This window comes from Bufo gargarizans, chromosome 1 (genome assembly GCF_014858855.1).
Source record: "Bufo gargarizans isolate SCDJY-AF-19 chromosome 1, ASM1485885v1, whole genome shotgun sequence".
NCBI classification, from domain to species: domain Eukaryota; kingdom Metazoa; phylum Chordata; class Amphibia; order Anura; family Bufonidae; genus Bufo; species Bufo gargarizans.
Window position 1 is genome coordinate 742132248 of NC_058080.1, and position 17146 is coordinate 742149393.

At 43.5% G+C, this 17146-nt stretch overlaps 1 protein-coding gene across 1 annotated transcript; it reads right to left on the bottom strand.

Moving 5' to 3' along the window:
- Positions 1–9944: 9944 nt before the first annotated feature.
- On the bottom strand, positions 9945–14682 carry LOC122924996 (gastrula zinc finger protein XlCGF52.1-like). Its single transcript, XM_044276543.1, has 2 exons — positions 14622–14682; positions 9945–11833 (listed from the first exon to the last, which is right to left on the bottom strand). The coding sequence occupies exons 1-2, from the start codon at positions 14680–14682 to the stop codon at positions 10689–10691; spliced, it is 1206 nt and encodes a 401-aa protein (XP_044132478.1). The 3' UTR covers positions 9945–10688.
- Positions 14683–17146: the final 2464 nt, after the last annotated feature.

Consider the following 17146-nt stretch of genomic DNA (forward strand, 5'->3'; position numbering starts at 1 on the left):
GGTAGTTGTTTTTAAAATATGTTTAAGGGTATGGTTTTTTCATGTAATAGTGGGGACCACCTACTTAATAGTGAGTATTTTGTATATAAAGGAATAATAGGTATTTTATATATAAACAAAAAGTAACAGAAGCAGGTAAAAAATCAAGTAAAAAAATCAGGTAAAAATCCGGAATAAAATGCAGTCTGTAACGGCTTTCAAAAATATGTGCAGTCTGTAAAAACTTTCATAAAAATAATTCCATATACAAGTGGCCACTATTTAGCAAAAAAATCATCAATGAAATAAATGGATGGAATTGATGAAGGTATTATCAATGATGAGACGGTCCTTTGTGGAGGAAAGAAATGTAATATAAAAACAATTCTGAGCAGAGAGTGATTTATGCCTAATCCAGGATAGATATTGTGATGTTGCAATATATTTCTCATGGAGTAGTAGGCATAAATGTAACTTTCACATGGAGTATGCAATATATTTCACATGGAGTAGTAGGCATAAATGTAACTTTGTACTCTTGTAGGCAGTCTGGTAGGTTGTAAGATTTATGTGCCAAGCTGTGGAGTGAAGCGGAGCTCTGTGCCTGAGTGCGGCGTCCCGCACTGTCTCTGGCTTCAGAGTTCACTTACCCCTCCCAGCGCTCGTTGTATTTCGTCCTCCGGCAATGATCAGCAGTTCCTGGAAGGCTGTGGAGGCGATGGCGTCCCTCGTGTTGCCTAGGACGCTGGGGGCGTGGTTCGCGCGTCTGGATGGATGACGTCAGCGGACTTGTGATCGCGATCCTATTCAGAGTATGTTCTCCGTGCCTGCTTTGTTTCAGGGTTGATGCAATAATCCTCTGCTGCTTAACCCCTTAGGGACACAGCCTTTTTACACCTTAGGACCAGGCCATTTTTTGCAAATCTGACCAGTGTCACTTTAAGTGCTCATAACTTTAAAACGCTTTGACTTATCCAGGCCGTTCTGAGATTGTTTTTTCGTCACATATTTTACTTCATGACACTGGTGAAATGAAGTCAAAAAAATATTTTTTTTTGCACCAAAAAATACCTAATTTAACAAATTTTTGGAAAAATTTGCAAATTTCAAAGTTTCAGTTTCTCTACTTCTGTAATACATAGTAATACCCCCAAAAATTGTGATGACTTTACATTCCCCATATGTCTACTTTATGTTTGAATTGTTTTGGGAATGATATTTTATTTTTTGGGGATGTTATAAGGCTTAGAAGTTTAGAAGCAAATCTTGAAATTTTTCAGCAATTTACAAAAACGACATTTTTAGGGACCAGTTCAGGTCTGAAGTCACTTTGCGAGGCTTACATAATAGAAACCACCCAAAAATGACCCCATCTAAGAAACTACACCCCTCAAGGTATTCAAAACTGATTTTACATACGTTGTTAACCCTTTAGGTGTTGCACAAGAGTTATTGGCAAATGGGGATGAAATTTGAGAATTTCTTTTTTTTGTCAAATTTTTTATTTTAACCCATTTTTTCCACTAACAAAGCAAGGGTTAACAGCCAAACAAGACTGTATCTTTATTACCCTGACTCTGCCGTTTACAGAAACACCCAATATGTGTCCGTAAACTACTGTACGGCCACACAGCGGGGCATAGAGTGAAAGGTGCGCCGTTTGGTTTTTGGAGGGCTGATTTTTATGGACTGGTTTATTTACACCATGTCCCATTTGAAGACCCCTGATGCACCCCTAGAGTAGAAACTCCCTAAAAGTGACCCCATCTAAGAAACTACACCCCTCAAGGTATTCAAAACTGATTTTACATTCGTCGTTAACCCTTTAGGTGTTGCGCAAGAGTTATTGGCAAATGGGGATGAAATTGGAAAATTTCATTTTTTTGTCTAATTTTCCATTTTAACCCATTTTTTCCACTAACAAATCAAGGGTTAACAGCCAAACAAGACTGTATCTTTATTACCCTGACTCTGCCGTTTACAGAAACACCCAATATGTGGCCGTAAACTACTGTACGGCCACACAGCGGGGCATAGAGTGAAAGGTGCGCCGTTTGGTTTTTGGAGGGCTGATTTTTATGGACTGGTTTATTTACACCATGTCCCATTTGAAGACCCCTGATGCACCCCTAGAGTAGAAACTCCCTAAAAGTGACCCCATCTAAGAAACTACACCCCTCAAGGTATTCAAAACTGATTTTACATTCGTCGTTAACCCTTTAGGTGTTGCGCAAGAGTTATTGGCAAATGGGGATGAAATTTGCAAATTTCATTTTTTTGTCTAATTTTCCATTTTAACCCATTTTTTCCACTAACAAATCAAGGGTTAACAGCCAAACAAGACTGTATCTTTATTACCCTGACTCTGCCGTTTACAGAAACACCCAATATGTGGCCGTAAACTACTGTACGGCCACACAGCGGGGCATAGAGTGAAAGGTGCGCCGTTTGGTTTTTGGAGGGCTGATTTTTATGGACTGGTTTATTTACACCATGTCCCATTTGAAGACCCCTGATGCACCCCTAGAGTAGAAACTCCCTAAAAGTGACCCCATCTAAGAAACTACACCCCTCAAGGTATTCAAAACTGATTTTACATTCGTCGTTAACCCTTTAGGTGTTGCGCAAGAGTTATTGGCAAATGGGGATGAAATTGGAAAATTTCATTTTTTTGCCTTATTTTCCATTTTAACCCATGTTTTCTACTAACAAAGCAAGGGTTAACAGCCAAACAAGACTGTATCTTTATTACCCTGACTCTGCCGTTTACAGAAATACCCAATATGTGGCCGTACACTACTGTACGGCCACACAGCGGGGCGTAGAGTGAAAGGTGCGCCGTTTGGTTTTTGGAGGGCTGATTTTTATGGACCGGTTTATTTACACCGTGTCCTGTTTCAACCCCCCTGATGCACCCCTGGAGTCGAAACTCCCTAAAAGTGACCCCATTTTGGAAACTACGGGATAAGGTGGCATTTTTTGGGGGAGTATTTTTAGGGTAAATATAATTTTTGGTTGCTCTATATTACATTTTTGTGAGGTAAGGTTACCAAAAATTGAAATTCTGATATTTCATCTCCATTTGCCATTAACTGTTGAGGAACACCTAAAGGGTTAATAAAGTTTGTATAATCATTTTTGAATACCTTGAGGGGTGTAGTTTCTTAGATGGGGTCAATTTTAGGGAGTTTTTACTCTAGGGGGGCATCAGGGGGGCTTCAAAAGGGATATGGTGTCAATAAAAAAGGCCATCAAAATCGGCCTTCCAGAAACCATGTCGGTCCTTTCCTTTTGCAGCCTCCCTTTTACGGATACAGCAGTTTACGACCACAAATGTGGCGTTTCTGTAAACTGCAGTATCAGGGTAATAAATTTTAACTTTTGTTTGGTTGTTAACCCTTGTTTTCTTACCGGAAAAAACGGACTGAAATGGAAAAGTGCCAAAAATAGCGGTTTTGGCACCGTTTTTTTGTTTTTTTTTTAACCGTGTTAATCTGGGTAGTTAGGTCATGGGATATTGTTATAGAGGAGATTCTTACGGACGCGGCAATATCTAATAAGTCTACTTTTTTTTACAATTATTTAGGTTTTTGACTATATTATCTTTTTTGATACAACTTTTTTTTTTGGGTATCTCTAAAGTCTAAGTGTAATTTTTTTAATTTTCTTTTAGCCAATTATCTTATGTGGGGGCTCATTTTTTGCGGGATGAGCGGACGGTTTTATTGGCACTATTTTGGGGGCTATATGACTTTTTGATCGCTTGCTATGAAACTTTTTGTTATGTAAGGTGACAAAAAAAAAATTTTTTGCACCTATTTTTTTTTTTTTTTTTTACTGTGTTAATCTGGGGGGTTGGGTCATGGGGTATTTTTATAGAGGAGATTCTTACGGACGTGGCGATACCTAATAAGTCAACTTTTTTTTTACAATAATTTAGGTTTTAGACTATATTATCCTTTTTGATACCCTAAAAAAAAATTTGTATCTCTAAAGTCTAAGGGTCATTTTAAATTTTTTTTTTTATCTGATTATCTTATGTGGGGGCTCATTTTTTGCGGGATGAGATGACGGTTGTATTGGCACTAATTTGGGGGCTATATGACTTTTTGATCGCTTGCTATTAAACTTTTTATTATGTAAGGTGACAAAAAAAAACTTTTTTTGCACCTTTTTTTTTTTTCTGGACCGTGTTAATCTGGGGGGTTAGGTCATGGGGCATTTTTATAGAGGAGATTATTACAGACGCGGCAATACCTATGTCTACTTTTAATAAATTATTTTAGTTTTTTTGGGTGTCTCAAGTCTGAGAACCATTTTTTTTTTTATCCCATGTCAGTCCTAAATTGGGATATAAATTTAGTACTCCATGGAAGTGTGATACTCCCTGAAGCAACCGTCAATGCAGAGGCCCGGATGATCGGGGCATGTGTCGCACTGAGTAGTCGTGTCCTTCCGTATCCCCCTCCTGCGACACACTCTGCACTTTTTTTGGGTTCGTCCCTTCTTTCCAGTATGGGGGACCACACCTGGAAAGTGTTGGCCAGGGACGATCCGGGCGCCTACAGTTCCCGAGGTACTCCGGCCTGCTCTTTCCCGGTCCGAAAAGATCAGGGCCTTGAGGACTGCCTCATAGAACTGGAGGAATGTCCCTGTGCTGCCAGCGCTTCGGGATAGTACAAAAGAGTTGTACATGGCAACCTGCACCAAGTAGACCGCAACTTTTTTGTACCATGCCCGGGTTTTGCGCATGGCGTTATATGGCTTGAGGACTTGATCCGAGAGATCAACTCCTCCCATATACCGATTGTAGGCGACGATACAATCGGGCTTGAGGACCGTTGCCGCGGTACCTCGCACAGGGACAGGGGTGATGCCGTTACCATGAATTGTGGACAGCATAAGGACATCCCTCTTGTCCTTATACCTGACCAGCAACAGGTTTCCAGTGGTAAGGGCACGGGTCTCACCCCTGGGGATAGGGTACCTGGAGGGGGTGGGCAGGGAGGCCGCGTTGATTTTTCCGCACGGTCCCACAAGCGGACGTGGATCTGGCGGCAAGGGACTGGAACAAGGGGATACTGGTATAAAAGTTATCCACGTACAAGTGGTAACCCTTATCCAGCAGTGGGTACATAAGGTCCCACACGAGTTTCCCGGTAACACCCAGAGTGGGGGGACATTCTGGTGGTTGAATCCGGGAATCTCGCCCCTCGTACACACGAAATTTGTAAGTGTACCCTGAGGTACTCTCACAAATTTTGTATAGCTTCACGCCATACCTCGCCCGCTTGGAAGGCACATACTGGCGGAAAATGAGTCTCCCCTTGAACGCAATGAGAGACTCATCAACCACGACCTCCCTTCCAGGTACATAGGCCTCCATGAATTTGGCCCCAAAGTGATCGATGACCGGCCGTATCTTGTACAGACGGTCATGGGCAGGATCACCTCGGGGTGGACATGCTGCATTATCGGAATAATGCAGACATTTCCTGATGGCCTCAAACCGGGAGCGTGTCATAACCGTACTGTAAAGTGGGGTCTGATATAGGACGTCCCCACTCCAGTACAGCCTGGCACTGGGTTTCTTGACCAGGCCCATATGCAGCACGAGGCCCCAAAATGTCCTCATTTCGGCTGCACTGACCGGCGTCCAGCCACCGGGCCTGGCCAAAAAGGAGCCCGGGTGTTGAGCGACGAACTGTTGGGCGTACAGATTCGTCTGCTCCACCATCAGATTTACCAGTGAGTCACTGAAAAAATGACAAAAAAAGTCATATTCAGTGTAGCCCACTGTGGAAATCTGGATTCCTGATTGGCCTACAAAATCAGGAATCACGGGCTCGTATCGCTCTGGGCTACACCAGACAAGTTCACCGGCAGGGTGCTCCGGTGGATTTAACTGGTGGGCCGGGAAACCAGTACGAGCCCCAGAGCTGCTCGTACTAGTGTGGGCCACAGGGTCCCTAACATGGCGGTCCCCTTGCTCCGCCTGGCGGCGTCTCCGCCGCCTTGGGGGCTCATCATCATCGCTAGATGATGAGGAGGATGCGGATGACAACAGGAATGTGGGGTCATCCTCATCCTCACTGGGACTCTCGGACTCGGAGGCAAGCTGGGCGTATGCCTCCTCGGCCGAGAACGTCCGGCGGGCCATAGGGGAGTGTGTGTCTGCGTGTATATGTGCGTGTGTGTAACTCTTTATTTGGTGTGCGTGTGTGAGGGGGCACGGGTGTTCACGAACTCACCCTAAAACTAACAGAAAAAAATAAATAAAACTAACTAAAAAAAGGGCAAAAAAGTGAGGAAAAAAAATTCAAAACTGCTGATCAACCGTCCGAAGTTGATCAGCGGTGGGGTGTGCGATGCGCTTACAGTGGCCGGACGCTAAGTGCCGGTCACAGTCAGCGAACTCAAAAAAAAAAAAAAAAGCACCCCAAAAAAGGTGGGGGGGGGGGGGCAAGTGGCAGGGGGAGGGGGGCAAGTGGCAGCACCCCTGGGGGGTCTAGGGTCACACAGCTGTGCTGTGGACCCCAGACACCCTAACTAGGGTGATGCAATAAAAAGTAAAAAAAAACTAACTTTCCCTTTTTTTTCCCTGCCTATCCCAAACTTTCCCTAGCTGTCCCTATGTACCTGATGGGGTGCTGGGGCACAGATCGGGTCCTGGGGGCACAGATCAGGGGTGCTGGCAGCGATGGTGGACACAAGCAGGCAGCTCCTCTCTCCTCCGGCGCTGGAACACAAAAGGAGGAGGAGAGGGGCGCCTGCCTCTTTTGAATCTGCCGCCGCACCGCCCCCTGACCAATCAGAAAGCGATCCTGAGTGGTGATGTCACCATCACCACTCAGGATCGCTGGATGGTGATTGGTGGAGTGAAATCACACCACCATCACCATCCTGTTCCGGGTTATCGGGTCTTCAGAGACCCGAATAACCCGGAAACGCAGAAAACCGCAGGTCTGAATTGACCTGCGGTTTTTTGCGATCGCATACATGGGGGGGTCACCGGACCCCCCGACGCATTTGCCCCAAGTGCCTGCTCAATGATTTGAGCAGGCACGGGGTTCCGATCGCCGCCGGCCGCGCGGCGGTGATTGAAAATGCACAGGGCGTACATGTACGCCCTGTGTCCTTAAGTACCAGGGCACAAGGGCGTACCTGTACGCCCTGTGTCCTTAAGGGGTTAAACGCGTTTCGGGACGCAGTCCCTTCATCAGTAAGATGAAACTCTCTTTTTTTGATGAAACTCTCTGGAAACTTCTAGTGATCCACGATCTGCTCCTTCAGAAAGGCTTTTTTCATCTCCAGCTCCTCACAGACTGCAACTTTTGGCCTGGAGGCTGAAAATAATTCCTTTCGGCAACTTGGACTTTTTTTATGCAGTAATCAAAACTCTTGGCAGAGAAAAAAAACAGCCACCTTTAAGCCAGCTACTCTAAAACTGCAGTTTTCAGCGATTTTCTTCATAAAAATAAGTTTACAGGAAATTATTTAATAAGGAGATTTTTCAGAGCAGTGAGAAACTTGCGATCACCAATAAGACCACCTTGTCCTCACTGGGATCTCTCTTTAGCTTTACGCTTCTCCATTTGAATCACTCCAGAATGCTTTTTTTAAATTCCTGTCTTGGATGGTGTTGGTTATTGTCACTTTTGCTACAGCAAGGAGGATTTCAGAAATCCAGGCTCTGTTACGCAGAGAACCATACCTCCAGGTCAGACCAGACTGTCTAATACTGTTTAAAGTATCTTCTAAAATAAATGTAGATGGCTCACTTGGGGAACCGAGGATATATATGATAAGGATGGAAATATAAATATAAACTGAGGACTCTCAGCTACACACGGAGCTCAGAGTCTCCTGCCTCCACACACTGCACTGACAAGAGCTTAGATACATACAGAGCTCAGAGTCTCCTGCCTCCACAAACTGCACTGACAGGAGCTTAGATACACCCTACACTGCTAGGAGCTTAGATACACACAGAGCTCAGAGTCTCCTGCCTCCACACACTGCACTGCCAGGGGCTTAGATACACACAGAGCTCAGAGTCTCCTGCCTCCACACACTGCACTGCCAGGAGCTTAGATACTCACTGAGTTTAGAGTCTCTTGCCTCCACATACTGCACTGCCAGGAGCTTAGATACATCACCATGGTTGATAATAGCTAATTGAGATTGTTCCAGATGAGGTCCAGAGAGCGCTGGATCAGGTTTTGATTAAGAATATCTCTGTACTTTGCTCCATTCAGCTTTCCTGCCACCCTGACCAGTCTCCTTGTCCCCCTAGCATAATGCTGCCATCACCATGCTTCACCATGATATTGGGAAGATGATGAGTAGGGCCTGGTTTCCTCCAGACATGATAAATTGAGGCCAAAACATTCACTCTTGAACCAATCATCAGACCAGAGAATCATGTCTCTCACAGTCTGAGATTCCTTTGGGGTGCAAGTTTTCATGTGAAGAGAGGTTTCTTTCTGGAGTGCTGCAATGATGGTTGACCATATGGAAGTTTCTCCCATTTAGGCCTCATGCCTTTTTGGGTCCGCATCCAAGCCGCAGTTTTTGCGGCTCGGGTGCGGACCCATTCACTTCAATGGGGCCGCAAAAAATGTGGACAGCACTCCGTGTGCTGTCCGCATCCTTTGCTCCGTTCCGTGGCCCTGCAAAAAAAAGGTGTGAATATTAATCGCGAATATAGGGACTTCGAGAATTCGCGAATATTTAAAATATAGTGCTATATATTCGTATTTTTGAATATTCTAGATTTTTTTCATCTGAACCCATGATCCCTCCCTGCTTCTTGCTTGTGGGCCAATGAAAAGGCTGCAATGTCTTTGTCTGAGCTTAGTAACATCCCTAGCAACCAATAGGAAAGTTGCCGACCCCTTACTATATATGAAACTCCTCAGGAGCCATTTTCTGCAGTTTTTTAAGTTCTGAGAGAGAGAGCAGTGTCATTGCTGTGCTCTGTGCTTTCCACACTACATTAGATAGATAGTTAGATAGCTTATATATATAATACAGATAGTTAGTGGGAGATAGTCAGTGTAGGTTATATCCTGATATAGTGTAGCTGATAGGTTCTGCTGTCCATACATACATGCAGACCTGCTAAAATGTAACGTTTCACGTATTGCACCAAAATATGCACATCATTAATTGCTGATTAGCGTAATCACGAATATATTGGAGCACTCTAGCTGCATATAAAACCATTTTTAATGTTCTGCCATGCCAACCACTTTCTCCAGTCTCAGGAAACTTCTAGCAGCTTTGAAAATGTAGCAAAAGTGACCCACGCCTGTATTGCGCGCGCTTTACGTGAATATAACATTGCCGATTTTCGCAATCAAGGAAATAATTACGAATTCTCGAATATATGACAAATATTCTACAAAATATTTGTAAAATATTGCGAATTCGAATATTGCCCCTGCCGCTCATCACTACTCATGACCTGGTCTCTGATATGCATTGTCAGCTCTGAGACCTTAGATCAGGCATGTCCAAACTGCGGCCCTCCAGCTGTTCCAAAACTACAACTCCCAGCATGCCTGGATAGCTTACAGCTATTAGGGCATGCTGGGAGTTGTAGTTTTGCAACAGCTGGAGGGCCACAGTTTGGACATGCCTGCCTTAGATAGACAGCGATTTGTCTCTCCAAATTATGTCCAATCAACTGAATTTACCACAGGTGACTCTGATCAAGGTGTAGAAACATTTCAAAGATGATAAAGAGAAATGCCAAACGCATTGCACCCGCATGATAAAAACTGAACATCGGAACTCAATCGCAGTCAAAACTGACTGCAATTGCGTACCTACTCGCATGATTTTCCCTGATCGCAGACGCAACGCATCCGGACACGCTCGTCTGCAAGGGGCCTAATGTGCTCCAGTATCTAGATAGGTTTACCATTAAACCACAGGAATGTACATATGGGGTAATTATCACAGATCACACGGTCAGATAAATCTGTGATATAGTCATCATGCCACCAATATCACTGTCTCCGCACAGGAGGGTTAGTCTGTAGGAGCAATGAAGGTCACAGCGCTAGGAGAAAGTATAATATGAGCCAAGAAGACAATGTCTGTCAGTGACAATGGTGACGCTGTCGTGGAGCAAATACAAGACTTTATTTTATCTGTAAAAACTGTTTGAATGAAGATGAAATATTAATATGTCCACATACGTTATAAAACTATTACATGGAGCGTCGTTACTTCTCCCCATGTCACTCTGGACTCTCCCGCAGTGTGAGTGGAGGTGTGAATACAGTGATAAGAAGCAAGGTTCATGGGGACAATTTATCTTCTCTGCTTTGGGAGTAAACAAGGTTCTTCTTCTCTTCCTTATATCCACAATATTTGGATCTCAGTCACAATTGACCTCAGAGAAATAGAATCACAATGCGATATCCAATATCCTGCGACAGTCAAAAAAAAAAATCCAACACTTGGATATTTGGTTGCCAGGTAATATGCAGATTTGCCACCACAGAACGCTATGCAAGTCATGTGCCACTGCAACTTGACTGTGACTTTTCCAGTTTAGCTGCTTTTTAACAGCTAAAAAAGCTGCATGACTAGTCTGTGAATAGCACTGGTTTAATTTTTTTTTCGATCTGATAACATTTCCTATATTTAAAAATATTATTTTAAATCGATGTTTAAAGCCAAAAGTTTCTCCTCCATCAAAACAGCTTTTCTCCTGTGTGAATTCTCTGATGCTTATTAAGTTTCTCTTTAGTAGTAAAGCATTTCTCACACTCTGAGCACGAAAATGGCTTCTGTCCTGTGTGACATCTCTCATGTCTAACAAGACATGACTTCTGGGTAAAACATTTCCCACATTCTGAGCATGAATACGGCTTCTCTCCTGTGTGAATTCTCTTATGTGTGACAAGATGTGATTTTTTGGTAAAACATTTCCCACATTCTGAACATGAATACGGCCTCTCTCCTGTGTGAATTCTCTTATGTCTAACAAAATCTGATTTATCTGTGAAACATTTTTCACACTCAGAACATGAATATGGCTTCTCTCCTGTGTGAATTCTCACATGTTTAATGAAATCTGATTTATGCGAAAAACATTTTTCACATTCTGAACATGAATATGGCTTTTCTCCTGTGTGAATTCTCTCATGTCTAAGAAAATATGATTTATCTGTAAAATATTTTCCACATTCCAAACATGAAAATAGCTTCTCTCCTGTGTGAATTCTCTCATGTCTAACTAAATCTGATTTATATCTAAAACATTTCTCACATTCTGAACATGAATATAGCTTCTCTCCTGTGTGACATCTCTTATGTGTAGCAAGATGTGATATTTGTGTAAAACATTTCTCACATTCTGAACATGAATATGGCTTCTCTCCTGTGTGAATTCTCTCATGTCTAACAAGACTTGATTTCACTGTGAAGCGCTTCAAACATTCTGAACATGAATATGGTTTCTCTCCTGTGTGAATTATCTGATGTGTAAGAAGATTTGATTTATTTGTAAAGCGCTTCCCACATTCTGAACAGGAGTATGGCTTCTCTCCTGTATAACTTCTTCTGTGTGTAGAAAGTCTTGATCTTTTCCTGAACTCTTTACCACACTGAAACCTTTCACTTCCTTTCTGCCCGGTACTTATAGTAACAATCTGTGATTGGTCAGGAGAGGGTTCCTTATGATTAGAGGGATTATATGATAGATCTGTACTGTGAAGTCCTGTTTTTACATTTAGGGTAATTATATTTTCTCCGGCAGAGCACGGCCTGGTATCTTCAGCTTCTGCTTTAAAATGTAGTGATAATATAACATTTCCATTCAAATTTTTGTGATTTTCTGTAAAAAATATATAAATAGAACTTGTGATTTTCAAACTACTAAGTAGACAAACCCATAACATTCATTTTTGGCTGGAAGTGGATCCAGCAGGAACTATAGGTACAATTCATTCATTTTTAATACACTCCTACTTTAGTACAGAAAAACTGCACCAAAATGGATTCCGGCCTAATAAAGCTTTGTGTAACACTCTAAAAAAAAGTCCAGGATTCTGGTCTATATCCCACACCACTTTTAGAATACAAAAGTTGACATGTCTGGCAACAGAGCCTACCTTCTCACAACACATTTAGCCCTTCAATGTTAAAGGATAACTGTCATATTTATTTTTTATTTGCTAGTTTATTAGAGCTAGGCATGTATACCTGAGTTAGTCTGTCAATGATTGCTAAAAGATCTTTAATTACCTTATAATAACAGCTTTCAGTAATGTCTCCTGTCCCTTTCCACTGCTCACTTAAAAGACCGTTGCTAGGGCTCATCTGTCTTCCAACTTAATGTAAACAGAAGTCAGATAGGCGGTCCTTCACACTGCATGCCTGCATTAGGCTTTAGAGTGGGGAGGCGTGTCTTTCAGTAATCCAATCTTATTGGCTGGCAGGAAACTGCTGTCTACAGCAAGTGTGTATGGGAAGTAAGGGGAGGCAGTTTTGGCCTCAGAGAACTAGCAGAGGAGCCATCTTGAGAAGATCCTCATATTGTAGGATTCAAGACAGCCATAACTAAGGGAAAAATTCAAGGAAAACGGTGGTAAGTGAAGAAACTAAAGATTGCTTTATGCATAATGTGCTGCAGCAGTAACATATGCAAAAATAGTTTTTTTAATGAAAACATGATCCTTTAAGTGGGAATCACATTAATACAAGTTAACTTTCTAAATGATCTATCTCCACAATTCTAAACACAAAGTGCATTCATTATTAAATAGATCTGTTAGACGTGATGAAGTTGGTGGATTCACTAGAAAAATCCATGCCGTAGTGCCCACATAGAGCTTAAGTGACAGACACTTTTTAGTGTACCTCCTCCCCTGCTGCTGCCACTGAACTCTCACACTGGTCAGGACAAGCTTCAGTTTTGCTGCTGTGAGAGATCCCCCTTGCTCCAGTAGGAGCTTCAGGGTAGAACTACAGCTTCTGATGTCATCTGATGGAGCTTGTGTGAGATATCAGCAGCAGAGGAGGAGGTGCACTGAAAGAGCTTTTCAATGAAGCTATAAGTGGACAGAGACTGAGTTTAGCTCATGAATACAGGACTGTCACTCTCTGACGGTTGAGACTGGCTACATGAGCCGAAACGCGTCCTGTTGATGGACATTTTTTCTGGAATAAAAATACAAGGCTGAAGCGAGCACGTCTGCTGGGAATAATTCATTGGATTTTGCTGTGATCGCCCCTTTCCCGTGCAGCGGCAAGGGGATCGTGAGCTGCTGAATTTGGTTCCGACTCTCTGACTGGAGTCACAATATGCTCATAATATCAGACAGGAAAGCGCACAGTCTCAGGTTGAGTTACGGACATGAACAATGCGGTCTGTATGACCTAGGGGCCGCACAGTCCCCAGACCTCAGGTTTATAGACATCTGTAGGATGCAGTGGAATAGACAGAGTGAGGTCATCAATCAGAACCTGTAATAAAGGTTCTCCAGCACCTTGTTGGGTCCATTACACTAAGAATTCAGGATGTTCTATCAAGAATTAAGATGGTGGAGCTAATGAAGTGTCCTGTGAGTGCAGGTGGCCATCACTGAGACGTCTGTGTCTGTACAATAATCACATGTGACCAGGGGTGGATCAGACCTTACAGGGAAATTTATCGGTGGGCCGATGCCCAGGGGGGCAGCCTGAGCCCTCCTCATGGCCTGGCCAGTGGAAGTTTTTGGGGATGTATTTAAGTTCCCAGTCCGCTCTTGCATGTGACATAAGAGCTTCCTGCTAATCATGGAGACTGGAGTGCACCGAAGGAAGGCAAAAACACAACAACCAAACATTTTTAACCCCTTAACGACCAGACTAAGCATGTCTGATTGTCATTACATGACTACTCATTTTTTGGTATTTTTATCAGATTCCAAGGGACTATTTTTTGTGTGACGAGTTGTATTCTTTAATGGCACCTTTTTAGGGTACATGTAATTTATTGTTAAGGTTTTGTTGATTGATTTTATTCTATGTGACGGTACGAATGTGTAGATACCAAATATGTAGAATGTTTTTCACATCGGTTTATTACTTTTGCACAATATAAACACATTTTACTGTCATAAAGGGAGTTTAAAGAAATAACTGGCACAATCTGTTAAAGTGTGGGGGGGGGGGGGGGGTGACCGCCGCTCGAAAAGGGGAGCTGCAGCCGAAAGTGAAAGGGGAGACTTTAAAAGTCATATTGTTTATAAAGCTATTATTTTTCTTTGTTTTCTTTTTTTGTAAAACCCCTTAATCCATTTTAGAGAAAAATCACCAAAATGTACAGATTGTTTAATATCTCTTTACTAGACCAAAGTGATGCTTAACCCTTTCCTGCACAATGAGGTACATGTTGTTCACTGGCCCCCATAATCCCCAGTAGTTGTGTGGATGTGACTGACCGTCATGTTCTGCAGGAACAGCCGGGATCAGAGAAGAATCTGATCAGAGATCGCCGTCAGCTGGATAAGGGGAACACTTCATGATGTGATGGGGACATCTCCAATCAAAGAGCAGCAGCCGGTGATCAGATTCTCCTCCTGCCCTGAAGGCACCAAGGACAGAACCTGAAGTCACTTTCTCCATTCATGATTCCATACCTGTGGTGACATCTCCTGGAATGTCCTCCTCCACCTCACTCTTACATGGGAGATCGCCCATCATCCTCTCTTCTTCATCCTCCACTTTAATATCAGTCAGATCTTCCCCCTGATTTGTCATCTGTAACAATTCAGTACAATACAGCAGACAGGTGGGAAATGTAACAGATCCACAGAAGAGACCCCCACAATCTATGACCCCTCTATGACTGAAGGACCCCCTTATATAGATGTGTATAGGGCTCAGCTCCATCTACCTGAGGGTTCTCCGGGACCTTCTCCTCTGGACAGTCCTGGGAATACAGAGGACGGGGACATCTCTCTGGTGGATTTCTCCTCCTGGATCCATCTGTGGAGACACAAGCACACAGTGACTGAATACATGGCCTCCTGTAGATCTGTCTATAGATCAGACTCTTCTCTAAGCTCCTTCACTTCTAGGTTTAGTGATCAATGTTCTGCTGCTCACTACCTGTGCCGAGGTCCAGCACCTGGCAGGCCATAGGCCTGAAGTAACACCTGGTCTATGAGAGCAGGTGGCAGGCAGTGGGACGACAGCTCCTACTCCACAACAGTAACTTCTGAGGATGAAGATACAGTTATACATTGCAAGGCCTGGGGGGGGGGGGGGGATTGTTTATACAGTGCCCTCCTTCACCATACCAATCAAAAAACATGCCAGGGTCTCATGCTGGCACAATGACACCTCTGCTTATAAGGTAATTTTTAGAGAGAACCCACAGTGAAGACCTTCATCAGTCACAGTACATGGAGAAAGTAAAACCACTTCTCCCAGTCTCTTCTCCACCAGGCACTGGGGTTTTGGAGAAAGATCTACATCCCCTTCTAAGTTCCTTTCCTTTCTCCTGAGGAGCTGTTATGGTGTATGGGGAAAATAGAAAAATATCTGGTGAGAGAGACTGCCGCCCTGCTGGACAGGAACAGGGACCTCTGAGATCACTGGATTTTCGGATTGAATTTTTTGTGGGCTTGGTATGATACTGATGGTGTTTTTATATACCTATGGATTCATGTTTTTATACATTTGCTTCCTTTGCATTTTTTATGACGTTCATGGAATGATGATTAATGGAGTCTGAGCACAAGATCTGACGGTCATTTGCATTAAGTGATAGAGCGGAGACACATCATGTTTCAGCCTCTTGTTGGAGGTTTCATGATATACTTCTCATACAGAAGCTCTGACATATGACACAATTACACGGATGCATTCATTGCACATAGGACTCTATTTTTAAATAACATATATGTGATAATACTTTTTTATGGGACGTCTCTACATAGTACAGTGTGTTCTACTATAACGGCCCAACAGTGTACCGTCTCCATGTTTTGGGGTGGGTACTATCTCTCCTTGGGGAGAGCACCTTAATCGGCGTGAGGAGGCTTATAGGCCTTGAGACATGACTTGAATAATAAATAAATAAGCCAGCACCTCAACTGCAGAGGGGATTGTCCCTCATCAGTGCAGAGCAGAGAAAACTGGAATAACTAAGAGCACCATAATCAGCATGAGCTGAAACAGCTGTCGGCAGAAGAGATGCTGACTTATTTATTATCCAAGTCATGTCTCAAGGCTTATTTAACAGGTCAAACACTGACTTATAGGATAGCTGCCTTACATCTGGTGGCATCAGAGGCGGAGATTGTTAAGAGCTTATATGCATCCCTTATCTCCTCCATTACATGTCACTGCACACACGTGTATACACTGCACATGACGGCTCTTACCCTGTGATATAAGAGGCTGGTGCTCCTCCCTTACATGTCACTGCACACACGTGTATACACTGCACATGACGGCTCTTACCCTGTGATATAAGAGGCTGGTGCTCCTCCATTACATGTCACTGCACACACGTGTACACACTGCACATGACGGCTCTTACCCTGTGATATAAGAGGCTGGTGCTCCTCCATTACATGTCACTGCACACACGTGTATACACTGCACATGACGGCTCTTACCTTGTGATATAAGAGGCTGGTGCTCCTCCATTACATGTCACTGCACACAGATGTACACACTGCACATGACGGCTCTTACCCTGTGATATAAGAGGCTGGTGCTCCTCCATTACATGTCACTGCACACACGTGTATACACTGCACATGACGGCTCTTACCTTGTGATATAAGAGGCTGGTGCTCCTCCATTACATGTCACTGCACACACGTGTACACACTGCACATGACGGCTCTTACCTTGTGATATAAGAGGCTGGTGCTCCTCCATCATGGCCTCCTTGTACAGATCCTTGTGGCCTTCTATATACTCCCACTCCTCCATGGAGAAATAGACAGTGACGTCTTGACACCTTATAGGAACCTGACAACACAATGACATCGTCATCACCCAGACCTCTCCAGTGCTGTTACTGGAGAATTTCCCAGCATTCCCAGCAGTGTCACCTCTCCAGTCAGCAGCTCCATCATCTTGTGGGTGAGCTCTAGGATCTTCTGCTCATGTATCAGGGGGTGAGGGGGAGGCTCTGTGATGGGGT